Source organism: Schistocerca nitens, chromosome 12, assembly GCF_023898315.1.
Source record: "Schistocerca nitens isolate TAMUIC-IGC-003100 chromosome 12, iqSchNite1.1, whole genome shotgun sequence".
Taxonomy (NCBI): Eukaryota; Metazoa; Arthropoda; class Insecta; order Orthoptera; family Acrididae; genus Schistocerca; species Schistocerca nitens.
The window spans coordinates 90,551,244-90,578,648 of record NC_064625.1 but is presented as its reverse complement, the minus strand read 5'-3'; the positions used below and the strand labels follow the sequence as shown (position 1 = coordinate 90,578,648).

General features: G+C 38.1%; 1 protein-coding gene across 2 annotated transcripts in view; it reads right to left on the bottom strand.

Annotated features, from left to right (window-relative positions):
- The window catches only part of LOC126215103 (oocyte zinc finger protein XlCOF6-like), a 147,959-nt gene that overhangs the window by 113,134 nt on the left and 7,420 nt on the right, over nucleotides 1-27,405 (bottom strand). The window contains exons 2-3 of one of the 2 annotated variants that reach the window (XM_049941753.1): nucleotides 17,647-17,781; nucleotides 9,509-9,828 (exon numbers count right to left, since the gene is read on the bottom strand). In XM_049941753.1, the coding sequence (XP_049797710.1) occupies nucleotides 9,509-9,826 (318 nt within the window). In that variant the 5' untranslated portion in view covers nucleotides 9,827-9,828; nucleotides 17,647-17,781. The remainder of the gene's footprint in view (nucleotides 1-9,508; nucleotides 9,829-17,646; nucleotides 17,782-27,405) is intronic. The other variant, XM_049941754.1, reaches the window with a different exon arrangement.

Genomic DNA, 27,405 nt, shown 5'->3' with positions numbered 1-27,405 from the left:
AGTTTGGCACTGGTTTGAGCAACACCTTCTGCAGTGAGGACGCTCTCCTGGAAGACATAGCTTCACTGAGCCTCGGGTATGCCGTTCCAATGCCCACACAGCATGGCAAAATTCCATAGGCACTAAATGAAAAAGTATTGCGACGTTAAGAAGAATTAAAGTGCCGATACGTCAAGAGCCATAGCTGTGGTTGTATGTGTGCTCTGTGCCTCGCCATCTTGCTGCCCGCCAACTGCCGCATCAATACTAGCAGGTTGAAACTTTTAGTACTGTATTCATATGAATCGGAGAGTGTTTGTTTGATGCAATAATAACCTAAATTTTACCAGAACTTTTCCATCATTTAATTATCCTCACAACTAACCTAGACAGGGTCCTTTCCAAACATTGGGCAATCCGAGTGTCCCAAAATGAAAATTAAAAATTGTGTTAATAATAATAGCTATATCAGAATGGTGTTTAAAGAAATGTTTTGTTAATTAACCAGTAAATGAATAGCGAAGGTCTAACGAAGTCGAAAGATAACTTTAGTATTGATGTAGTAATGAAGTTTATTATTTCGAGACAGATTTAAAGGCATTTAAATGAGCAGTAAATAAGATGAAAAGAGTAGTAACTTATATACTATAAATCTTGAATGAATAAGAAATTCAGTAATCATTTTTTTTTAAACACAGCAATCATAACAGTTTCAGGGTCCCCCCCTTCATTCATTTGAATTCTGAAGTGTTCTAAATTGGTTTGACCAGCAAAAGTTAAAGTCAATATAAAAGTCAAAATTTATCAGAGTTTTATCTTTATCGAAATTGACATTTTGTGTGTGGCATGAAAGTACAATTTCTAGGGTAACCTAGGCCTGATTTTAATCAGATTAATAGACAGTATAAAGTTTTGTAGTAAACATTATAGTGCAGTGTTATGTATTCATGATTTTCCATATCAGTACAGAACGTGAAACTATCAGTTCAATAGATTTTCTGGTTATAAAATTCTACTATATTATGCAGTGTTACAACTTGTTGTTTTGCATGAATATATACCAACTTGTACAGGGAAGAAACTCAGTTAATGCCTAATTAGGCTGACAACCGCATTATTGTCACATTGGTAGCATCTTCTGGTTTGCTTTTGATCCATCCTGACGTTTGATTGCATTTCGAACTTACTTGACAGATCACTGTCATTACAGAGTGGATATAAGTCTGATTTGCCACCATTCAGGTACACGAGGTCGATATCTATGCGAAAATCCTTTCTCATAAGGTAAATCCTTCTCACTTACCATAGCACAGGCTTCAATGAGTAATGTGTCAGGGATTACAAGTGGCTTCCCGGTGACAGGACATCCAGTTGTTTTCGGTCACAAATTATTGTGAATACCGAACAGTGGATGTTCAATGGCACGGATTGCAATAATATTCAGTGAAGTAAATAGCAGTGAACGTCAAGTACGGTATGTTGTTGTTGTTGTTGTTGTTGTGGTCTTCAGTCCTGAGACTGGTTTGATGCAGCTCTCCATGCTACTCTATCCTGTGCAAGCTTCTTCATCTCCCAGTACCTACTGCAACCTACATCCCTCTCAATCTGCTTAGTGTATTCATCTCTTGGTCTCCCTCTACGGTAGTGAGGTGTATTTTGCATTCAGTATGGACAAGAACGTAAACACAGTAGATGCGATGAGCATAATGGAAGATGCGGCTGGCAATGACAGGAGTTTACACGGCCAGATAACAGATGACGTTAGCGGTAGACAATTGGCATACGTACAATACCACGAGCATGTTAATGAACAGATTGAAATGTCGAGATCGCCTCGAACACAGCAAGGAACAAAACCGGAAGTAGAGGATGACTTTGTAGATGATAGTGGGTACGTGAACAAATCCACTGACATGTTTGATTCACCACAGATAAAGAAAGAACAGAAAGAAAATTTTGAAGTACGATTGGAACACACCGATTCCGTAGAACAAGACAGTGTGAAAATTTTAAGCATGAATGACTTATTTGAACGATTAACCAAACAAATTGCAGGACAGAATGATCAGCTTCAAACACAAGTCAGTGATCAGGTTAGTCAGCTTAAAACACATGTTGACAAGCAGCTTAAAACAGAAAGTAATCATCTCAGAAAACATGTCGATGTTCAGCTCAAAACACAGGTTGGTCAGCTTAAAGCATAGGTCGAAGAACAAGGAATTAAAATTAGTAAACAAATCGAAAAGGTAGAACAAAAAGTGGGTAATTTAAGATCTGCAATAAATACTATGAAATCTGAAATTGACACAATTAATAAAAATAGTAGGTTTGATGTTGAAATTCTCAACATCCAAGAGAAAGTAGAGCCTCTAGTTGAAACAAACGAAGACGAAAAAGTTTTCGGTCTTAAAACTGAGGTCGTAAACGAATGCCAACATGGAATCTCACAGCTGAAAAAGGCAGTTTCAGATACTGAAAGAAATTTAGGCGAAAAAGTTACCGGATGTGTACAAAAGTGTGAACAAAATGCATCAAAAATTCAAGGCAAAATTTGCTATCTCGAGAGTAAAATCAAAAATAGGCCTGGTGTTGTCTGTAATGGGTTTGCCACTTACGAAGCTGTTGGAAGGTGAGGAACACTTTGATCCCACCAAGAAACATAACGGATGGCACCCATTGGATTTCATCGAAAATTGCGAGAGGATGTTTCCTAAACACTTATCCGGTAAGGAGAAGATAAACGTAGTAATTAGCGCCTTAGCAGGTGACACTAAGTGCTGGGTAATTAACTTGAATACCGAACCAATGACGCTCGAAGAGTTTAAACAAAAGTTTACGGAAGAATACTGGTCTGAAGAAAAACAAGATCATGTGTGGCACGAGTTTATCGTGGCCAAACTTCATGATAACAGGGGCAGGAATTCTTTGAAAGATTTCTGCGGATATTGGTACCGAAAGTTGACACACTTAAGAGGGAGAAGATCTGATTCTGAAATCATGTAGGAACTATATAAAATGCTTCCAGAAGATATGAAGAGATATGTGGGAAGCAATCATCGCAGCTTCCAAGCATTTCTCGAAAGGTTCGAAGACGAAGACCAGTGGCGTGAAAGTCATGCCAATTATAGGAATTTTAGTAACAGGAATAACTGCAATAATGACGAGAGGAATGACAGCGATGGTTTTCGCGTCAACATGATAGAGACAGGTGGAGGTAGAGGAAGAGGAAGTTATCCAGGTTGCGGTAGAGGGTACACCATTCAAAATAATAACGCAGGAAACTGATTTCCGTGAACGTTGCAGGCCAAACGGAAGCGGACAGAACATACCAGCCCTGATTTAAGAAACAATACCGGACTAACAGTAAAGTTATGAGACAGGTTAGGGACAGGCGTGGAACGACACAGCGTGTTGTTGCGAAACAAGTGTCAGGTGCGTGCGCAGATGATTCACCTTCTCCGCGCAGTGAGTTACATGTGAACAGGTGAGTGGAGCATCAGAGAGCAACGGCCCAGCCTACCAGATCAGCTGTTCAGAGAGAAGCCACTAGCAAGGCAGCAGAATTAGGTACAAACATTGCCATAAGAGCTGGCGAATACATTACAAGTGGTAATTCCGTGGCGAAGGAAATAGTGGACAGAACAGTGGATACACAGAGAGATGCGGTTAGCAGTGTTAGCAATGAAGTAAAAGGCGAGAATGAATTAGCAGAAGTAACTGATTGGCGTGTGCAGATCGACGATCTGTACAAGGGCCTCAAGCAATGTGAGTGGGAGGATTTTAAGAAGGAATATGAGGCAAGGAGGTTAATTAATGAAAAAGGAAATAGTAGGGATGTCAATAAGGTGATGTGGCCCATATTTAAGGAGGAGAGAGTAAAAAGCGCCGCGCAAAGTACGCGTGCTGCCGATAGGACAATGGTTCAAGATAGGAAGCAATTGGAGGATGAAATCCTAAGCATTGATGAGGAAGTAACTTCTGTCAACGATCCGCCAACAGTACAAGCTGTTACCGAAAGGCACCATGGGGAAGGGGCAGGTAATTACCTACGAGTAACTGAAGTTCACAAGGACTACACTAAATATGAAGTAACAGTGGATGTGAGTAAAGCTGATAATGAGGTCGTTTTGCCAAAAGAGGATACTGAGTTAAAAACCAAGCCTGACGAAAATGCAGAGGAAGAACTTAGTGCCTGTCTCAGAAAATTTTTTATGTTAGAACCTGAAAGTGATCTAGAATGGTCGGATTCTGATGATAGTTCAGATGACGAGTATTTCGGTACTACTGAAAATAATGGGAATACAGCTAATTGCGATATTGTACCTACTGATGACGAAGTTTCAAAAAAAAAAAAAAAAAAAAAAAAAAAAGGAGCCACCGGACGACTCAGTGTCAATGTTACAAAGAGTTCCAGTATTTAATGACTTTGAACTCCGGGAACCAAAGAAACCGCCAGATATAGGTGATGTGCAGGTCAAAAGCACATCTTGGGACGATGTTATTGTCGATCCGGATTTGCTTAGGGAAGAACACAACAATGAAAAGTATTTGACGGTTAAACAAACTGTAATACCAGTTGAAATTTATAATGTAAAATTGCAAGTACTTCTTGATACTGGATCGCAGATAAGTGCTATCTCCCAATCGTTTTTTGAACACATCTGTGATAAGCCTAGACTAGTAATTATGTCAGTGACTAGTGTAAAAATTGTTGGTGCTACTGGCAAGACTAGCAAGCCAGTAAAGAACCAGATATAGGTTGAATTTAGTATAAAAGGACGAAAGTTTGAACATGATTTTTTGGTTGTGCCAGACTTGAGTACTGAAATGATTCTGGGTGTAGATTGGCTAGATAAAGAAAAAGTTATTATTGATTGTAGCCAGGAAGTGGTCAAAATTAACAATGCTTCTACGAATTTGGAAATAAAATTTGAGGAAAATGGGAAATAAAATTTAAGGAAAATGGGAAGGTGTTCGATTCAGAAATTGGTTCTTTATTGTTGGAGATTGACCAAGGGAATGATGGTTTGACAAACATGTATGAAATGTACCATGTCAAGAGGTTAATAGATGAAAGTGACAGGCAAGGGCATTATTTTAAAGAAATTGTGGAAAATTTGAAGGAGATATCTCCTGATCAGAAAATAGAATTGCTTGATCTTTTAGAAAGTAATAGCACCGTATTTTCAGACAAACCTGGCCTAGTTAAGAACTTTGAATACCAGATTGAGACATTAGAGCATAAACCCTTCTTTGTAAGACCGTTTTCGGCACCCATATCAAAGAGGCAGGCCGTTCAAGTGGAAATAGATAAAGTGATAGAATAGGATGTAATTGAACGGAGCAACAGTGGTACATGCGAGAAATTGGGAGATTGTGTAGAACATACTGCAGTCACAACCATAGAGCCTGGGGCAGATTTATATCGGACTTTGAGAATGTCATGAACACCGTACATCATGAGTCTACCGGAAGAAATTTTGTTAACCAGCAGAAGTAAAAGTTACATTGAGGAAAAACTAGAGTTTCCGCCTTGTACAAGCTTGGGATTGAGCCAAAAGAAAGAATTAGTCAGAAAAAGGGCAAAGTAAAAAGCTGAATCTAGATCTAAAAGACATGACAAAAACCTGAAAGTTTCAAAATTTAATATGGGGGACTATGTTCTTTTAAAAACCTACGAAAAATCTAGTGAACTGAACCATGAAATTTCCAAATTTAAATATATTTATAATGGACCCTATATAATACAGAACATTCCACACGATAATGCTTACTACCTGATCTACCCAAAATCCAAGAGACCTTTAGGTGTAAGAAACGTTGTGGACCTGAAACTGTATGTTCCTAGGAGCGAGTGACCTAAGTAAGCACAGAAAGCAATCTGCAGTAAAGGTGCTGTATCATACGATGAAACTATTTTATTCTAAATGTAACCAATCTTTTTAAATGTATGTATACCAATGTCAGTGTGCTAATGTACTTATGTAAGTTTCAGATTACCAAATTTACTATAAATATAAAGGTGTATGGAAAAAAGGGCTAAAAAGAAAAAGCAAATGCTGCAAGCCAAATAAAAGATGGGACTGCCAAAAATCAAAGTGGGCAGCATGTGAGTCGTGATATAAAGGACTGCCAAACACCAAAGAGGGGAGATAAATAGTCAAATGAGAATTGTAAGTGTGGTACAGGTGGTGTGATAAAATGATGCAAAATGGACTGCCCAAATCTGAATAGCAGGCAGCAAATATAAGTAGTGATTTTTCTAAATACTATTGTGTGTTTATTAGTAAATATGGAAATGGACTGCCATTCAATGCAAGCAGCAACAAAATTGTTTTATAGTGTATATAGGTATTTGAATATGCTTTGTAGTTAAGTGTTAGTGTTCCAAATTTTGATTTTATTTTTCTGAGAAATTTAATAATAATAAGTAATTTGCTACTTAAATCATGTTGTGATAGGAGGATGGACTGTGCCAAAGGCACTTAAGTAAATGATAGATAAATTTTCTCAATATCTTAAAAGGTATAGATATATATAATGTGAGTGAAAGGAAGTTTTCTGATATAAAATTTTATGATGGTACATTCACACAAAGATTCAGAACCCCTATATAAAAATAAAGTTTAGTGTTCCCATCATTGAGTCCCATAGTGCTCAGAGCCATTTTTGTTCCCATCAAATTTGCACTTAGTGTAATTTACTGGAAACAGGGGCATGTGTAACAACGACTCTTTTCATCTGATCTACATCTACATCCATACTCCACAAGCCACCTGACGGTGTGTGGCGAAGGGTACCTTGAGTACCTCTATCGGTTCTCCCTTCTATTCCAGACTCGTATTGTTCGTGGAAAGGATTGTCGGTATGCTTCTGTGTGGGCTCTAATCTCTCTGATTTTATCCTCACGGTCTCTTCGCGAAATATACATAGGAGGGAGCAATATACTGCTTGATTCTTCGGTGAAGGTATGTTCTCGAAACTTTAACAAAAGCCCATACTGAGCTACTGAGAGTCTCTCCTGCAGAGTCTTCCACTGGAGTTTATCTATCGTCTCTGTAACGCTTTCGCGATTACTAAATGATCCTGTAACGAAGTGCGCTACTCTCCATTGGATCTTCTCTATCTCTTCTATCAACCCTATCTGGTACGGATCCCACACTAATGAGCAGTATTCAAGCAATGGGCGAACAAGCGTACTGTAACCTATTTCCTTTGTTTTCGGATTGCATTTCCTTAGGATTCTTCCAATGAATCTCAGTCTGGCATCTGCTTTACCGACGATCAACTTTACATGATCATTCCATTTTAAATCACTCCTAATGCCTACTCCCAGATAATTTATGGAATTAACTGCTTCCAGTTGCTGACCAGCTATTTTGTAGCTAAATGACATGGGATCTATCTTTCTATGTATTCACAGCACATTACAGTTGTCTACATTGAGATTCAATTGCCATTCCCTGCACCATGCGTCAATTCCCTGCAGATCCTCCTGCATTTCAGTACAATTTTCCATTGTTACAACCTCTCGATTTTATGATAAACTTGTGTAATTGATGTTCCGACTTCATTTCTTTTTGTTTCATGCCATTATGTTAAGAAAACTGTAAATAAGTTTCAATGTGAATATTAATGTTTATGTCAAATGTCAAGTAATATTGTAATAGAATTGAAATGTAACAAATGTTGAAACTTTTTGTTGAAACTGTTGTAAGATGTTTAAAACTGTAACTGTGCGTCTGGTCCATACGTAGGCAATGTATTACGATATGTAGAATGCAAAACCTTGGGTGAATACCCGGTCTGTCAGGGAGCAGTAAAAGGTGGATGACAGGCGAGCGCGGGAAAATTCGCGCGGGCACTGCACGGCACAACGGGCACAGTAGTAGTTGGAGTTTGGCACTGGTTTGAGCAACACCTTCTGCAGTGAGGACGCTCTCCTGGAAGACATAGCTTCACTGAGCCTCGGGTATGCCATTCCAACGGCCACACAGCATGGCAAAATTCCATAGGCACTAAATGGATAAATATTGCAACGCTAAGAAGAATTAAAGTGCCGATACGTCAAGAGCCATAGCTGTGGTTGTATGTGTGCTCTGTGCCTCGCCATCTTGCCGCCTGCCAACTGCCGCATCAATACTAGCAGGTTGAAACTTTTAGTACTGTATTCATATGAATCAGAGAGGGTATGTTTGGTGCAATAATAACCTAAATTTTACCAGAACTTTTCCATCATTTAATTATCCTCACAACTAACCTAAGCAGGGTCCTTTCCAAACATTGGGCAATCCGAGTGTCCCAAAATGAAAATTAAAAATTGTGTTAATAATAATAGCTATATCAGAATGGTGTTTAAAGAAATGTTTTGTTAATGAACCAGTAAATGTATAGCGAAAGTCTAATGAAGTCGAGAGATAACTTTAGTATTGATATAGTAATGAAGTTTATTATTTCGAGACAGATTTAAAGGCATTTAAATGAGCAGTAAATAAGATGAAAAGAGTAGTGACTTATATACTAGAAATCTTGAATGAATAAGAAATTCAGTAATCATTTTTTTTAAACACAGCGATCATAACAGTTTCAGGGTCCCCCCTTCATTCATTTGAATTCTGAAGTGTTCTAAATTGGTTTGACCAGCAAAAGTTAAAGTCAATATAAAAGTCAAAATTTATCAGAGTTTTATCTTTATCAAAACTGACATTTTGTGTGTGGCATGAAAGTACAATTTCTAGGGTAACCTAGGCCTGATTTTAATCAGATTAATAGACAGTATAAAGTTTTGTAGTAAACATTATAGTGCAGTGTTATGTATTCATGATTTTCCATATCAGTACAGAACGTGAAACTACCAGTTCAATAGATTTTCTGGTTCTAAAATTCTACTATATTATGCAGTGTTACAACTTGTTGTTTGAATTCCAATGGGCACTATGTTTTGTGCATTAAGGAACTCTATCACTGACTGAGCTTTGCAGGAGGCACGAGAATGAATAAGAGATGTCATCTCGGGATACAGGTGCTGTGGTACTGGTGCCAGGCGGGACCTGTCCAGCTGGCATTTAATTGTCACATTGCAAATCTGTCACAAATGCAAAATTTTCCCAGCTCAGTACACCTTCTTTAAATGGAACATCAGAAAACTTACTTTCTGGATGCATCTCATATAATCATTCATGAGTACACACATGCCTTTTCAAATTTTACACACGAGCAAAATGTTTCGAGCGAATTAAGTATATTAACAGATCTAACTTTTTCATGTATCCAAGTGTATTCACAAACTGTATTCGTTACGTAAAAATTTTTAACAATGTGGACACAGACACTTTCACATCCTTATGATTTAGCAATGAGATTTATAATAATGCCTCACAGAAAATGCTTTTGAATAAGTACCACAGACAAACCCTTTTACATTATTATCCATCTGCATATGCCTTCTCAAACTGTCTATGCCTGAAAAAGACTTTGAAAACTCAGCACATTCTAAAGGTTTCTCTTTGATGTGACTATGCATATGTACCTGTAAACCCTGGTTCGATGTGATACTTTTTTCACGTACTTCACAGGAGAAGAGTTTCTCTTTGCTGTGAAAGAGCAGATGAGTTATGAAACTGCTGTGGTCACTGAAAGTCTTTAAGCATGTGGGACATGCAAACTCATGCTCTGATTGTGCCACATAGATTGACTCACTCTCTTTGTGTTTGTGCTTCTTCCAATTTGGATGTGACCTGTCTTTCTGTGTGCACATATTCTTGTTTTCTTTATCACTACTTCCTGATTCTTCTTCACTCATAGTCTCTGCTTGCGCTTGTACCATTAACCTTGGACTCCATACCATACCTGGAAAACAAAAAAAAAAAAATGTATTACTGTCAATCAAAAAATTACACAAATGTACTGTGTCAGCATGTTTCCTTATATTCATCCAGATGACAATCATAGTTTAGACAGACAATAACTAGTTTAAACTGCAGCCTACCATCATAATCGAATCTATGAATAGGCTCAAATGTTAAGCACCAAACTATGGATCCTAAGCTCTGTAGTTCGATCCCCTCTCAGTCCATGGATTTTTGTGTGTCACTTCTTTCACCTCTGGCAATATTTATTAATGTGAAAAATGCTGAGAGACTCTATGGCTACCTGCAACTTTCTGGGTCAGTCAGTTCAAAGGTCAGAGGAAAATGAAAGCACACCACCTCCTAGAACCATGAAGCACTTGGCTATTCAAAATAACTTTCAGATTCTAATATGAATTTTACTGTCTCATTTGCTAATCTTCAGATTGTTGACTGTTTTCTAAAACATGACAAAAAATCTAACTAAGAAAGCTTTCCATATTAATATATTTATATTAAAAATGAGAAAGTATCACACAAGACAGCATTGCATATAAAGCCTCATTTAATCTGATGTCCTTGCTTTAGGTAGTGTGTGTGTGTGTGTGTGTGTGTGTGTGTGTGTGTAAAAGAGCTTATGTTCATGCTTAGGAAAGAATAGTGCAAGAAAAACAATGAGATCATTATACATTCAATAAGTGTTTTCTTACAGTAAAGTTATATAAAATAATAAAAAATGTGAATCACTGACACATACCAGCCTTAACTTCTGATAAAATTAAATCAAAAGATGAATTGACAAACTATGTCATCATTCATTGCAAATGAGAATGTGAAGGAAACAGCTTAACATGACACTAAAATGTCAATTTGGAAGCAGCAGACAGTAAGAAAACATGTTGCCAACTTATTATATATACATTTTCGCCCAATATAAAGTGGTAATTCATTTAGTAAAGGCTATGTTAATTATCTGCAGTCTCATATTTTACCTAACAGGTTGTATTGAAATACTGATTTATTACCATTTGCCATTTCTAGACAAATATTTTAATGCCACATTATCCTTTCATCCACAACATTCCTGAATAGCAATGATCAGTGACATTTTGTCAAGATGTCTTTCGATTCATTCTATCACGAGCAAGGGCTAATGTGTGTGTGTGTGTGTGTGTGTGTGTGTGTGTACATAACCCCTTTCATACATTGTCTTAATACACTTTATGCTGCAACATCCGGTATGATACTTGAATTGTAACAAACCAGTTTAGTAATTATACTGTACTGATCCATACCATAACTCTTAGTTCTTTAAGGGCAAGTGATCACCTACATTATGATGTCAGTACCAGCAATCTCTTCCTTGTGGATGATACTGAAAATGAATTATTATGAAACATCAACACATCAAACATAAAGAACTCATTCAGTTGGTAGGATTGTCTGAAATTGTCACATTCTGTTCTAATTACCACATAATAAAATTATGTAATGCAATGCTAATCATTTTCATCTGTTAGCCAAAAAACCTGAAACAAAGTTTGGAATATCATCTGAACTACTATTATCCATCTGTATAAGAAACGTATGTAGCAAAAGTCACCAATTTTTAAAGTAATTAAGACAATTTTGAGAATTATGCAATCCAAAACAAGACGACAAATCATTAAAAGACACTTCCTGTATAAAAGACAGAACTACTGTTAATATTTTAAAAAGCCTTTTTTTTTTTTTTGCTGAATTTTATGTCTAAAACTGATACGAGTCCTTGAAGCAATTTTAAATGTTAAATTAACTTGACTATCTAAAAATTGTTCTCTTAACAATCAGGCAAGTCTCTATAAGAGCAGGTGTTGAGTCGCTAGAGAACACTGTTGATTAGAGGTTTTGTGAGGGCCCATCTATGTCACTTTGAGCAATAAAAATGCAATGAAAAGTATCAAGGCACATCTGTTACTTAATCCACATAGCACGCTGAACGGACTTTAGATCAAATCCTGTTCTCAGGAAGAATTCCGGGACAACCTACCATATAAATTACACCAAACATATGAACTATTCACATTTCACGAGTTTAAAACTGCGGCAAGTTTATACCATTTTGACTTTCAAGAACGATAATACATTTCCTTGAGAAAAAGATGAGATTGTGTCACATACTTTCAGTGTTTTTGTATTAACATGTCACTGTTAATTTGTTAGCCCTGCTTAATTTTTTTACCCTCCTTTATACATCTGAAGAAGACTATAGCATATGGTCAAAACCAATCATTGCTTCACATCCAGTACACAGGAAATCCGGGCTCAAGTTTTGGTCCAGCACAAATTTTCTCATGTCACTGATGGTTAGAACAGCTATATCCGATATGCCAAAGAATTCACTAACATCTTTTTTTTTTTTTACAACCGTATTGACCAACTAGGATCACATTAACAACTTCAGTTCCTCTTCTTCCTTTGTTGTTGTTGTTTCATATTTTTCCAGTATTACCTCATTTTCACCCCATGAAGTCTCCTCTTTTCTTCCGTCCATTTTTTTCCTCATTTTTTATTTCTTCTGCTTTGAAAGCCTTCCAAATTTAAATTAGTATTTTATTTTTAAAATGGTTTCTTTCTGCTATTTCTGATTCTTTGATGATGTTTCTTTCTAGATCTTTCCTTACATCTGTAATCCATGCTATTGTCGATTTCTTCTTCCAGCAATATAGGAGTATTTGTTTTGTTAGTCTACCTCCATCCATTTGATAAAGGTGTCTGAAAAAGGTTAATCTTAATTTGGCCATTACTTGAGATATTTTCTCCGTATTTTTGTAATCTCCTAATTACTTCTTATTTTTCAACCATCTGCAGTTTTTATTGCACCCATTATTTTTCTAATAATCCTTCCTTCCAGTACCTCCAGTTTGTCCATCTTACAGTTCATTGTTAGGCATTCAGATCCACTTAAACGTTCTAGTCATACCACTGTGGTGTAGTTGTTTTTCTAGATATACGTTTCTTGTTGCAAATATTTTTGGTCCAACTATATGCCCTTTCCATTTTGTTAATTCTTACATCTACTGCAGATTTTTCTAGTCCATTCTGTTGTACAGTTTTTCCAAGACATTTAAGTTTATTTACTTGCTCTGTTTTACCTATTTGTGTTTCTATGAATTTTGGTGTGGGCAATATGCATGTTCACTGTTTTGCAAAAACTTTACTATTTGTATGAATGTGATTTATTTTGCAATAACTATAAACAGCTTTGGTGTACATAAAACTACTATTTGCAAACAGCACATTTTATGAGGCTTTTGAGGCAAAGAGAGGGCAATCCGTAGTTTAAAAAGTTGATGTGATAGATAAAAACTGTGCTTTTTTTTCTTTGCATCAAGGTGCCAAAAGTTAATCAAAAATATGTCACAGAACCAAGACAATCAAATTCCAATATACAAGTAAGGTATGTAAAATTCTCGACTGTTAACATTGCAATGGGAAATCTCTCTCACTGTGTTGACCTGAAGTGGTATCACTGGCATACTTTCACTCAATATAGCTGAGGTAAAAAACTACAGCTTTAAGTGTAAAGGTACAAACGAGAGTAATGGACATGGAATCAGACTCGGTTGCAGCCTATTCTGGTGTTATTCCATCTGAGCAGCAGAAGAAAACAAGAAGATATTTAGGAAAGGAACTCAAGGCCAGTCAGAAGAAATGCAAGAGGCATTCAATAAGTAATGCAACACAATTTACTGCTCAGGCAATTTCAGTTGCAGAAATGCACAATCTGTTGCGGGACATCTTGGGATATTCCTGCTTCAGCTCCTAAAGTTTCATGACGTTCCAATATGTGACAGCACTATATGTAACATTCAAAATGGCATCTGTAACGGAACTGTGTTCCAAGCTTAGAGCTGTCACTGAGTTTCTTTTGGCGGAAAACACGAGAATCAAAGATATTCACAGGCACTTGCATGATATCTACGAAGAACTGGCAGTGAACAAAAGCATGGTGAGTCATTTGAAAAGGCACCTGTTATAACTGCAACAAGGTCATGACACCTGTCCGAGCTCCCATGTGCTGGCCACACACAACTGTGGCTCCTGCAATGTTGGAACATGCAGACACTCTCATTCAAGGTGATCAACAGATCACAATCAAACATATCGCTCCACAGCTGGAAGTCTCTGCTGGTCTCCCTCACAGTGCAATGATCAGCTATGCTACCCTCAGGAAACTGAAGATACAACTCCAGTGCATACGTTGCCACAAAAATGCAAACAAACTTTTCTTTCTCCATGACAATGTAAAGCCTCACCCAAGCCTGCGTACCCGAAGATAGCTCACAAAACTTCATTCAATTGTACTTCCTCATCCACCTTACAGCCTGGATCTCATATCTTTCGACTTCCATCTCTTTGACCCAAAGAAGGACCCACTATTTGGGAAGAAGTCTGTGGATGATGGTGAGGTTATTGAATCACCAAGATATTGGCTCCGACGTTGACCAGCAGACTGGTACCATGTAGGCATACAGTTCCTCCCACTAATGTGGGGTAAAGCTGTCCACTGAATGGAGATTATATTGAAAACTAGGGTTTTGTAGACAAAAGGGTGGGTAATAATATGGTGTATTGGAATCCTGAATGAAACCAACCTGCCTTCAGAAAAAAAGAGTGTTGCATTACTTATTGAACACCCCTCATAAAACTTCCAACATTTGCCAATTATACTGTAATAATGTTAGAGAAGGCAAATGACTTGGAAGATCAGTTGAATGGATATCGTTGTGAGGGAAAGAGAGAGAGAGAGAGAGAGAGAGAGAGAGAGAGAGAGAGAGAGAGAGCAAGCTTACGAATACAAAGCACTGAAAGCAGTACACGAGTTTTGCTATTTCAGGGGTAAAATATCAGATGATGGTGTAAGTGTGCAGGATATAAAAGGCACACTGGCAACAGCAAGAAACACTCACTGAGAAGATATTCATACAAAATATAAATTTGTGCGATAGAAACTATTTTCTGAAGGTATCTCTCTGGAGTGCAGCCTGATACTGAAGTAAAACATGGCCACTGAACATTTACCGACAAGAAGTGATTTAGTTTGTGTTCTGTAACTGCAACCACTCACTACGATATGGAACAAGTCAGTTTTACAATTATAGTAAAAATTCTCAGCAAAAAATATACCAACACACTACAATTTACACGATTTCTTGTTGTGGTAATTTTTTTTCTTTACTCACATCTCCCCTTCATAACACCCCCCCCCCCCTCCACCCCCCCCCCCCAACCAACACACCATAATACTATGCATTAGGAAATTCTACGGAGTAGAAGCAGCTGCCAGGCAGGTATGATTTCAAGTTAGTTTTATTATCTATTAAGTTCTTCACATTGCTATCACAGATTTTTATAGCTAAATGCCTCATCACTTTTTGTGCTGTACTAAGGCTGAATAAAGGACAGTGAAAGTAATTTTTCTTCTTAATATTATATCCATGATTGTTACTGCTGTTTTCATCGAAGTTAAGGACTTCAGAGCAGTGAGAATTTTTTGTCATTGTATTCAGAAAAAGTGGGTAGCTAGTGCTTCTTCCTGAGAGACATAGACCAGTCAGAATTTGGCAACAGCAGTTCCACTACCTGTCTCTATACGTAACCCATAAGTAATAGCAGAGGTTGAGAATACTGCTTCAGTTGTAAATTACTTTATTTTCACACGGCGCAAAGTGCATTACGCATAATGCACTTTTAACTAATAACGTGTATTTTTCATGTAATTTTTTTGTTTTTTATTCCTTATACATAATGCACTTTTAACTTATATCATGTATTTTTTATGTAATTTTTTTTTTATTTTATTAATTTTAAATGTAAACCACTAAATTCAAATTGTGAATGGCCGGGCTAGTAGCCCCGTGTTGTACTCTCTGTCACTTTGCCACTCTGGTTAACCGATTTCCCTCCTCATTTGCATCCGCTACTCCCTGTTCTGCACTCATAGGCAGCACACTGCACCTGGTACATGCAGTGCTCGGGGACCACAGCACAGTGTAAGTGTCATGATATCATTTATATATATTCCCTACCCAAGCAATCACCGTAGTGCTGTCTGGTGCCACTTGCATATTGACGTAGGTTTTAAAAATTTGTTTTTATGTGTGTTGCAGCAGGTGAAAATTATCTCCCGTCTTTTGCTATTTCCAGTACGACACCTGAGGATGGGCTTATAACAGTCCGAAATTGGTCGTGTGGTTAAAAAGTAATTTACAACTGAAGCGGTATTCTCAACCTCTGCTATAATGCTCAGTTGTGGATGTTCTTCCAACAGGACTGTTTGCCATAAGTAATAGCAGTGGTTGCTCTGAGAAGTCGAGAAACAAAGAATACTGAATTAAAAGCTTGTGAACCCATTTGGTAGCAAAGTTTCCTCTCATTACCTAATAAAATCCTGCTTTCAATGAAACAGGAGATTGTTCCCGACTTCTTTTCTCTAAAGACTTTACCGAAACACTGTGGTCAAGTCCTACTGCTTAAACTTATCTCTATTTTAAGGCACGGCTTACATGTAGTGATCTGCAAACGTAGTAGGTCACTACACATAGAAAACAATAAGACTGGAGGAAATATATGAAACATTTATGAGGACTGTGCAATGGACTGATGTTTTAGATCAGTTACAATAATGCTGTCATCCACATGACAGTCACTTTACCAATGAAAATGTTAATGCTCTATGAAAAACATAATTGGGGAAACATTATGCAGCACCTTACCATACATTTATTGACAATAATGGACAACATATTTAAAATCTACCGAGGTCGTCACATCACTTCAAAAAATATAGACATGACAATACATCTGATATGATGTTTGGCAACCTGAGGCTGCTCCCACATTCCCAATTCCTCTTTTTAAAGTATTTTCTATGTACTGCATTAGCACAGATAACACACTTCATTTTACATACATCTACAAACACGCTCACCTAAACAGCATGGAGTAACTCATGTTATGAAAGAACTGTACAGTGAGATGTCGCAACCTGCATCAATGAAAAAAGGAATGCATGTTGTTTCAATGTTCACAGGAACTGAGTTTCTTTTAAACCTTTCGAACAAGATCTGTGAGTCAGACTTTCATTCCTAGCTATTTAAAAGCTTGTCCTCACATCTCATGAACTGACATTTACACATATATTTCACATTTTCTTTAACTTTATATGGCCAAGTCTGATTACACCAATACACTATTATCAAAATGGAGTTTTCTTTTAAGATTTTAATTGAGTTTGCAAAGGTCTTTATTGTCTTGACAGATAAAGATTACTTTCAGTGTATGCAAGATTATGAAAAAATATATTTTATATACTGCCAACATTCAAATCAAGAGATTAGTAACTTGTTTTACAAGTACAGAAATGTAAAACTGGGCATTTCACAAAGCCTAGAAACATTGTATCTTATGACTATAGTACAAATGAGCCAGTCAATTTCCAGTTCCAGGAAAATATGACCAGTTTGTCGACCTAGTGAAAACCATATCATGGAAACATATCCCTAGGGGCTGTAGAAATACATACATCCAAGGACCTGATGAACTTTCAAAAGCACTGATAGAGAAAAACAAACAGCCATTGAATGAAGACACTTTCTCTGAAGAAACAATTCAAACAGGTGAACAACTGATGTCTATCATATTCTGCCTCCAGAAGGAAATGTGTTGCAACCAAGTAACACAGTTAGACATTAAGCATAGCAGTCAAAGCATGAAAACTCTAGAAAAACATCAAAACACATTCCAGGAACTCTTCTGATGAAATTATGATGCTCACCTGATCTTCTACTAATTAGAAATTGTAGCAAAATTGTTCTGACTATTGCATTCCTCCAATAGCCCAAGTAGCGATCCTTCAATACTTTTCAGCCCAAGATGACACCAAGTCGCCAAATTTGTAGAAGTGACTCTCCTGTATGAAAAACAGACTTTCTATGAGACTGCAAAAGATTTCAGTCTTGTGCTTTCTTTATAATTATAATACAGTTTTAATTCCCTCGCTCATTTAATTTCTATTATTAATCACACTGCAAAATTTATGCCACTAGAAGGTAAGAAAATGATTCAATGTGCAATAATTTCAAATCAATAAATGGCAAGGAAATGAGAAGATGTATAATAAAACCTTATGATCATTTTTACAATAAACCTTTTAAAAAGTGTGAGTTAGTGTGCAAACACACTTCTAAAGACTTTATACACTTTCAAATTATCAAACTGTTCTCGAAATTCCCCTTCTGTTTACTCAACTGATTTGTTTACATCGAAGCTTGTATCGGGCTCTTTTATCTCTATGCATACTGGCAATTTATGAAATCAACAGGTATGCTCAGTTCCCATGCAAAGAAATTACAAAAATGGAGAATTTTTTATATTTTCAGATTTTAAATGAGGCTACGAAAATATATGGAAGACGTCATCTAGCAGACTATAGCAAATCAATTAAAATAACTTCATGATTAATGTTTCAGTGACTTGAGTCGTAGGAGCCAGTAGTCAGCCAATCTCAATTATTCTTGGAGCACTACATGAAAGCTGTGTTCCCTGTCTTGCACGTACATTCACTGTATCCAATCTGGATGGCTGCATGCAACTTTGCCCCTAACCACAGCAATATGTCAATGAGGTAACAACTCACAGAACTGTTCAGGCACAGATAGGCACGTAAAGAACTTCACTAATTTTTGAGGGAGTGGGACAAGGGGGTGGAAAGGAAGGGAGAATAGGGGAGGAGGAGACTGTCTGGCTACACTGTTCCTGTTGATTGAAGATGGGAAGGAGAAGCATCAGATGCATGTGTTAAAAAGATGGCAGTTGTGAGCTCAATCTGCAAGCACATATGGGATACTGTGTGTGGCACACAATTAGATGATTGAAGGACAAGTCATAAGGACAACTCCTATCTGTGTAATTCAGAGAATATGGTGATGTGGGGACTGATCCATATGCCACAGGTTGCGAAGCAGACACTGAATCGAGCATGTTTTATTCACCAGTACCATCTGCTACCAAGTGGTTATCTCTGCTTTTTACGAAAGTTTAGTGGAGGGCATTCTGGTGAACAGCTGACTGGTGGTTGTGCCCACATGAAATGCTGTGCAGAAATTACACCTGAACTGGTACACAAAATGACTGCTTTCACATGTGGCCTTGCCTCTGGATAGGATAACCCTGTGACTGCAGTGGAGTACGAAGTACCGGTCAGTGTATTGGACAATTTTTGCTTCTGAGTACTGCACAGCACCAATGTGGCATGGCGTTGGGAGTTGTGGTGGTATACGAATTGACTAGGAATTTTATAGATTGGGTGGGCAACAGAATACCTTTTTGGGAGAGGTGGAAAGAATTCTGCATAGGATTTCCTTGTTTCTAGGCACAGTGATAAATATTCAAAGTCCCGGCAATGGATTTGGTTCAGTTGTTCCAATATAGGAACATCATCACACAAAAGAGAAGGTATGAAACAATAATGGGGTATAACTGAAGTCTTTGTTCAAAAGTAATCACCAAAGGCCTGAGCACAAATATCCCACTGTTTGACAAGCCAAAGGATTCCCTGTTCCCAGAATTGGTGTTTCTGAAACAGGAGCTAGTCCTCCACTGCATCCTTCAGTTCATCATCTGAGTTGAAGCATATTCCACGAGATGTTTTAGCAGACCAAACACAAGCCCACAAAAACATGTGGGCAGCAGAGTGCATATTTCTAGATTTCCAGAAGGCATTTGACACGGTGCCCCACTGCAGACTGTTAACAAAGGTACAGGCATATGGAATAGGTTTCCAGATACCTGAATGGATCACAGACTTCTTAAGCATCAGAACCCAATTTGTTGTCCTCGTTGGCGACTGATCATCAGAGACAAGAGTATTACAAAATTGTTGAGGCTTTCGTGGCCACTTGTTGACAAACTGCCTATTGGCTTCTGTCTCGGGTTCTTCGGCCGACGTTCATCTAATGATTTTTCTGACGTTTCGCCAGCACGAGTGGCTGGCATTGTCAAAGCTTCACCCTCCATTGCCGGTGGTGAACTGGAGCCGAGCTCGCGGGCGCAGGCTATATGTACCTGGCGCGCCAACGTCCGAGGGAGAACCGCACCAGAAATGACCGCGGAGAAGCCCTCGGACGTTGGCGTGCCAGGTACATATAGCCTGCGCCCGCGAGCTCGGCTCCAGTTCACCACCGGCAATGGAGGGTGAAGCTTTGACAATGCCAGCCACTCGTGCTGGCGAAACGTCAGAAAAATCATTAGATGAACGTCGGCCGAAGAACCCGAGACAGAAGCCAATAGGCAGTTTGTCGACAAGAGTATTGTTTGGAGTGTCCCATCAAAGTGTGATAGGATCATTATTATTTCCTGTGTACAGAAATGACATGGTGGAGAGGATGGGCAGCAGTCTGCAATCATCTGCTGTAGTGTATGAGAAAATGTCGAAGTTGAACACCTGTACAAGGACACAACATGACAGACAAAATTTTCTTGTTGGCATGATGAACGGCAGTTAGCTCTAAATGTAGAAAAATGTAAGTTAATGTGGATGAGCAGGAAAAACAAATTGACAATGTTCGGATACAACATTGGTAGTGTCCTGCTTGACACAGTGAAGTCATTTAAATATCTGGGCACAACGTTGCAAAGTGATAGCAAAAGGAACAAGCATGAGAGAATTGTGATAGGGAAGGCAAATAGTCAACTTCGGTTAATTGGGAGAATTTTGGGGAAGTGTGGTTCATCTGTAAAGTAGTGTGACCTATTCTCAAATACTATTAAGTGCTTGGGATTTGTACCAGGCCAGATTAAAGGAAGACATCAAAGCAATTCAGAGGCGGGACACTAGGTTTGTTACTGGCAGGTTTGAACAACAGGCACGAGTTACGCAGATGCTTCGGGAGTGCAAATGGGATTCCCCTGAGGGAAGTCAAAGTTCTTTTTGAGGTACATTATTGTGAAAATTTAGAGGACCAGCATTTGAAGCTGATTGCAGAATGATTCTACTGCTGCCAACATACATTTCACATAGACCCACAAAGATATGAGAAATAAGGGCTCATACGAAGGCATACAGACAAACATTTTTCCCTCTCACTATTTGTGAGTGGAAAAGAAAAGGAAATGACTAGTAGTGGTATACAGTACTCTCTGCCACACACCATACAGTGGCTTCCAGGGTATGTAGGCCTATGTAGTCATACATCTCGCAACGCGATACGTCTGGGCTGTACAACGGATGCTGAAGCTGCTCCCACTTGAACTTGGCCACTGCACTTTGCGTGAGTTCAGAGATGTGTGGACGTGCATGATCATGGAGCAGAAAGACTTCCTCTGTGAGCAGCACAGGCTGTTTGCTCTTGACGTACTTAGGCAGGCTACAGAGAGTCTCACAGCACATGTCACTGGTGATGTTTTTCTGTGCTCAAGGAATTTAATGAGTATCAGACCTCGGACATTGAAAAAGACAATGACCATCACCTTACCTGCTGAGGGCACAGCTTTGAACTTTTCAGGGGAAGGTAACAATGCATTGTTTCCATTCCCTAGATGTTTCACTATGTTAAACCAAAGCAGCAAATGCAAATTTCAATGGCTGTTTCATGTCCTGTGTCACCTCGATGTTCACGTGTACATATTTCCAGATTTTCAGCACAATAGCAGCCGCTAATACTAGCACTGCCGGTGTTGTGCGTTCAGAGCATAACAATATGCTGCTGTCACCTCTACTTGCAATAACACCGCCATCACATGGTCAATTCAAATTTCCTTAAATATAATAATAAGCACTCACTTCCTGTGAAAGAAAAATACTAATTCTGATTTGCATTACCTTTTTGAATAGAAGAGCTATTTACAGTGATTTTTCTGCTTATATTGCCTGTAATCACAATAGCGTTTGGCCTGTACTGAATTAAAGACAGAAAAATGCACAACAGAAATTTCCCCTCATGAAAATACTCACTGTCCAGAATTACTGACAGAAAGTTATTAAATTCACAGATATGGTCTCAAAAGGGAAGAATAATTCTTCACTTCCTGCTTATCGCACTTCCACAATTTAATACTGATATTTGATATTAGTTTTAAGATTTTAATCATTTAATCATGTTTATTCAGAATAAGTGAGCTGTAAGAACACTGTGTAAAGTAAATAACCATATATCTTGCACATGCCGGTTAATGTGCACTTACAGTGCTGGCAATTCCTCAGCTGCAGGCTGTTGTTGACAGTTAGTTTCCACTAGTCATAGCCAATCAGGTGATAGTGTGCAGCAGCCAATGAGAATCACTGAATCCATTGACTTGTTTTGGCGGGAGATACAAATTCATTACTTTTGTCTTTGATGTGGATACTGAGAGACTGGCAGCTATTCAAGGTTGAAAAAAAAATCAGGGTATTTTTAAAAACCTATATAGGGTTTAAAACTGAGTTTTTATGGGTTTTTGTTGTGACACACAACATATAAACTTACTGTCACTTCTAGACTACTTATATTTTCTGATCACAAGTACCAGGCTTAACAACAAGTACAACGTCCGGGGTGCAATGTGGCAAGACAGTTATAAACAGTTCAATAAGAGAACTGCACACAGAACCAGAGCAGACACAGGGTGAGTGCCAGGTTGCAATCGCCTGTATCGACTCTTGCTGCAAGTAGTGCTAAATGTGCCTGTACAACCGCCACGAGCTGTCGCTTGGCCGCTGTGACTCTTCCTAGCAGCCACTGTCATAGACGTCAGCCAGTGCCCGATGCCTTTGTGGTAGTCTGATAGCTTACCACAGTTTTATTGATTTTATTTTCCCTGTACTGACCATTCAACAGTTCATTTTAAATTTCTAAAATCAATTTATTCAAAGCACTAACCCATTCTTACAACTTCTTTGTCAGAGCCTCAGTTCTTGTCTTGCCAGCACTGAGAGAATCTTCTCCACCAATGAGCAAGAAATAATTTAGGAAAGAAAAGACCCTAGAAACTAGAGAAGTTCTATAATTTTCTGCATGCTTCCAAAAATGACTAAATTGTACTTTACAGTCATTATGATTCTACATCAAGTTAAAGTTTTTTTGTGCCAGTGTTAATGTTTATTTAACTGTGTTCCTTATATTCCAAGAAAAGTTAAAACACAATATTACTAAAATGAAATGCTCTGACACCAATTTTGCATTCAATGATTATGATGGCTGTTTTTAATTTATGTAAAGCTAACTATTTAACACTTTGTAGGCTAATTACATTTTTTTAGTTAAATATATCTCTTTTTTTAAACCGCATGGTATTTTTTTGGATGGGATTAAAGTAGAACAACCCTGCACCTATTATGGTTTTTGTATATATTTCTTGCATTTTATTTTTCTCAGAATATGGCATGATTCCTTAGGCCACTGTTTTGTATTCCAATGTTACAGATGGGTTGTGAGTTAGCAATGTCAACAAACGTGATTGGAAGAAAAGTGGCTGTGTTGACAGACTGCTCTGTTTCAGAAACTGTGTGGGGTATTTTCGAAATGTCTCGATTTCTTTGGGTATGATTATGCAGGAACCAAAGGGTATAGTTTAAATTTTACAGAATATTCTGTTGTATATGACAACATTCTGTGCAATGAAATCCATTATGCTGCCACGTAATTTCATACATTTATTGAACTTTACTTTCTCACTGGTTCCAACCTCTTGTCTTCTGGTCCTACTCATCATTTGTCTTGTTCACTTCCCATCATTCACTGTGCAAACAGTTACCAACTGTAGCACGCAATGCAAAAGTCACTGGCACCTTAACCGCACTTTTACTGCATAAGCCTTTTAAGGATATTGGAGTGGTTTCACTCACTTTCTAGTGGTTTTGTTGCTGACAATAAAAATAAATTTAAGCTGAAATGTGATTTACACAGGCACAATATGAGACACAAAAATTACTTTCATGTAACTTTGCCTCCTTGTCTAGAATTCAGAGTGGAGTTATGTGCAGTGGTGGGACAATATAAAACAAATGCCCATACAACAAAGCAAGAAATTGGAAATTCAAAAGTAAATTAAAAAACATATCATTAGCAACTCTTTCTACAAATTATTTGAATATCTAGAGAAGGTATTGAAAACACATGTTCACTAAATAACAAGTAGCAGTGCTTGTTGTAGAACTGAATGACAGATTGTAATGTTCTGTAAATAGAACTCAATAATTAGAAATGTACGTAAATATCTTCTTTGAAAAATGCCACGGCAATAAAGTAAAATTAAGTTAACAAACTGATAGAGAGCAGTTACATAGTATAACTTAGGTGGTTTTTTCCAAAATAACTTTCTTTCTACTTTACTCAATTAAAATTAGATGGCATAATATTGTGCAGCACTAAGCATTATGGTGGTAGTTTATTGTTACTACACCATAGAGATTAAGCTCACACCAATTCCTTGTCTCTTCACATGTTCTATATCCTTGAAGGTTCTCCTCCTCAACTTAATTATGGAATGTGATGAATGAACGAACAAATTAATGTCGACACATGCATGCCTCTCATGCTAAACTGTGGATATTTACTCTAATTAAAATAAGAACACATTTCGCACAAAAGGAGCAATTTAATATAGTATTCCATCATGAGAGTGTTGAATAAAGAGTCCTGAATGATGCCAATTTTCATCCAACTATAATGTTATGTTCAATGGCCATACCACAGATGGGACACTGAAATCTTCAGAAACTGAGAACTTCTACTACCTAGGTGCATGATAGCCACAGTCACGGTACTTTATCACATGGCTAAATGCAAGTTGTCGGCTTTGATCAAAGAAAACATGCGACAAATATCTTAAACAATACGTTGACTATGACATGGTATCAGTGGCAATTTTTACAAACTGGTTAAGCTCCAGATGACTGTCACCACAACCAGGTATTTTTTATTTTACACATGTTGGCTTTGCCAACTAATGACGAAACAGAGAAAATACAGACTAAAAGACAACATCACAGTAGCCATTAACATTATGTCATTGGTCAAAGCCAACAACTATTATGGAATACTCCTCTTGATCCCGTCACATCACAATATATACTGCAACAAGAAAACTGATTTACCTATGGGAAGGGGACACCATTCATCATCCCCACCAGATATACTACGTGAAATAGAAGGGGTCGACCGAAGCGTCCGATCCCACCTGTCGGCTTTGACCCGTGACGTAAGGCTGTTGTCGTGTGTGACGTCACGGAATTTAGTTTGGAGAGTGGCGTGTTTGTAGGTGTCATTTTGATGCGATTGGTGGTGCTCCCTGGTGCTGTGTTAGGCGATGTTTTTGGTTTAGTTAGCGAGTGTGGCGTCGTGTGTGAATTTTGGTAAATTGCTTTTTTTATGTCTGGTAGGTATGGATATGACTGACAGGGTCAACAGTTTTTGGTTGTCAGCTATGACGGGGGACAGTGTGTTGTCTCTAACAAAATTTCTTCAACTATTCGGATTTTTGGATGAAGTCATGAAGTGTTCAGTATGTCGTGAAGAAATGAGGCTTACTTAAAGTTCCGGCATCTCGGACCATGAATGGCTGTATGTGGAGATGTCGTAAGGATAACAGGTCAAGGGAAGTGTTCGATCCCAATGTGTGGCTGCAAATGTTGGTATTGGTATCGGGAGATGTTTTTGAGCTATATAGGTCAAGGGAAGTGTTAGGTACTAATTTATGGGATCGGGAGCTGCTGTTGAGCTATATAGGTCAAGGGAAGTGTCCGATTCCAGATGATATTGTCTTTAGTGGTATTTGGGGAGTTTTGTGATGTCGATTTTTTTCGTCGTTTTGTGTGGGGGTGGATGTCTAAATTTGTTTATATTTAGTTTGTCCCCACCCAAAAAACCACTATTTACCACGCTTGTCCCGTTAGTGTCATTAGGCTTTTTGTGGAATGTGTGTGTGTGTGTTTTTCGATGTATTTTCATCCTCATAATTTGTACGTAACGACTTTATATGCGTCACATTGAAATCGTGGTTTATGGTCGTTTCCACCATACTTGTGACGTCATGGGTCAAAGCAGACGGGTGGGATCGGACACTTCCGTATTTCCAATAGAAGGGCAAGACATTAAACAACAGGAACATTACAACTTTTCTTACAATTTTAATACAGTAAGTATATGTGCATTATTTTTCCATGTCCTCTTCCTTAGCAACGCAGCTTTGCCAACTTGCCCCTACATTTGAAAATATACTCCCGAAAAAAAAAAAAAAAAAAAAAAAAAAAACGCCAGTGATATTGTTAATAAGTAAAGGTGAAATCCTCTCACTGCAGTATTGGCCTGACTAGTGGCAGAATGCGGCCCTTCTATCTCCTGCAGCTCTAGGTGGAGGATAGGTGGCGAATTCCTCAGCCTGGCTGCCATTCCATCCGTGGAAAGAACCACAGCATTCATTCTGACAGCAGGCTAAGTGCACCTGGTGTAATCTCGGAGGGACTGAACAAGGAAAAATCTCCACCTGTACTCGGGTTAAAATTTGGGACCCGAAGGGCCAAACCCTACTGCTCTACCCACTTGACCTCCTTGGCCCTGACATGGTCCTAGTAGCCTCCAAACCATATCATCATTTAAAAACTTATGATTCTGCAAATATTCTTTCCAGGTCTATGCAAACAAAATCATGATGGTATCAAGTTTGTGCTGTATGATGGGCATGTCAACATCTTACATTTTAGATCATGTATGCAGACTTGGAGTGTTATGGAGCACAGTATCTACTGAGAGGGATTTGACTGTACACAAGCTTCAAATGCTTTTCTGACCAGTCACTGTAGAAATTCCTAGTCACAGTTTAGCCTCTTTTCAGGAAGTGCACCAGCATAATAGGATTACTGGTTTCACAAAGTATCTGTAGTATGACATTTTGGCTAAAGTTTACATCTTGCCCAGTGGCATTCACGGCAGTGCTTATCTACTGCTCATATGTTGACAATGTATCAGTTTATGTAGCCAATGAGATTATTCTTTGACATAACCAACGAGAGACAAAGAGACAGACAATGTATTTTTAGCATCAAAATTGAAGCCATTGCCTGTCTTGTCTCCTATTTTCCACTGTATTAGTGAGTTTTGAGAAAAATATTTTGTGATTATGGCAGTGAGTGGTTATAAAGTGGACTGATAAACGTGATTTAGTTCTGCCATCAATGTTGTCTGTTGGTGCATGTCTCACGGATTAATTGCAGAGATACAAAAATGATCAAATGTGGTGGTGAAATGACTATGCAATCAATCTGTGTGAGCACACTGAGGAAGTGGATCAATGTTTTTAAATTAAATCATGGGAGAAGGTAGGTGGATCAATGTCTTATTAATAATACACTCACTTGATATGTTAATAAACGTTGATCCATCTACCTTCACCCATCATTTAACTAAAAAACGCTAATCCTCTTAGCCTGCTCACACAGATCAACTGTGTAGTCATTTCCCCACCACATTTGATATATTTTCATGTCTGTAATTAATCCACAAGACATGCAGAAATGGATGTTGTCACGTGCAGAACAAAATCACATTTATCAGTCCACCTG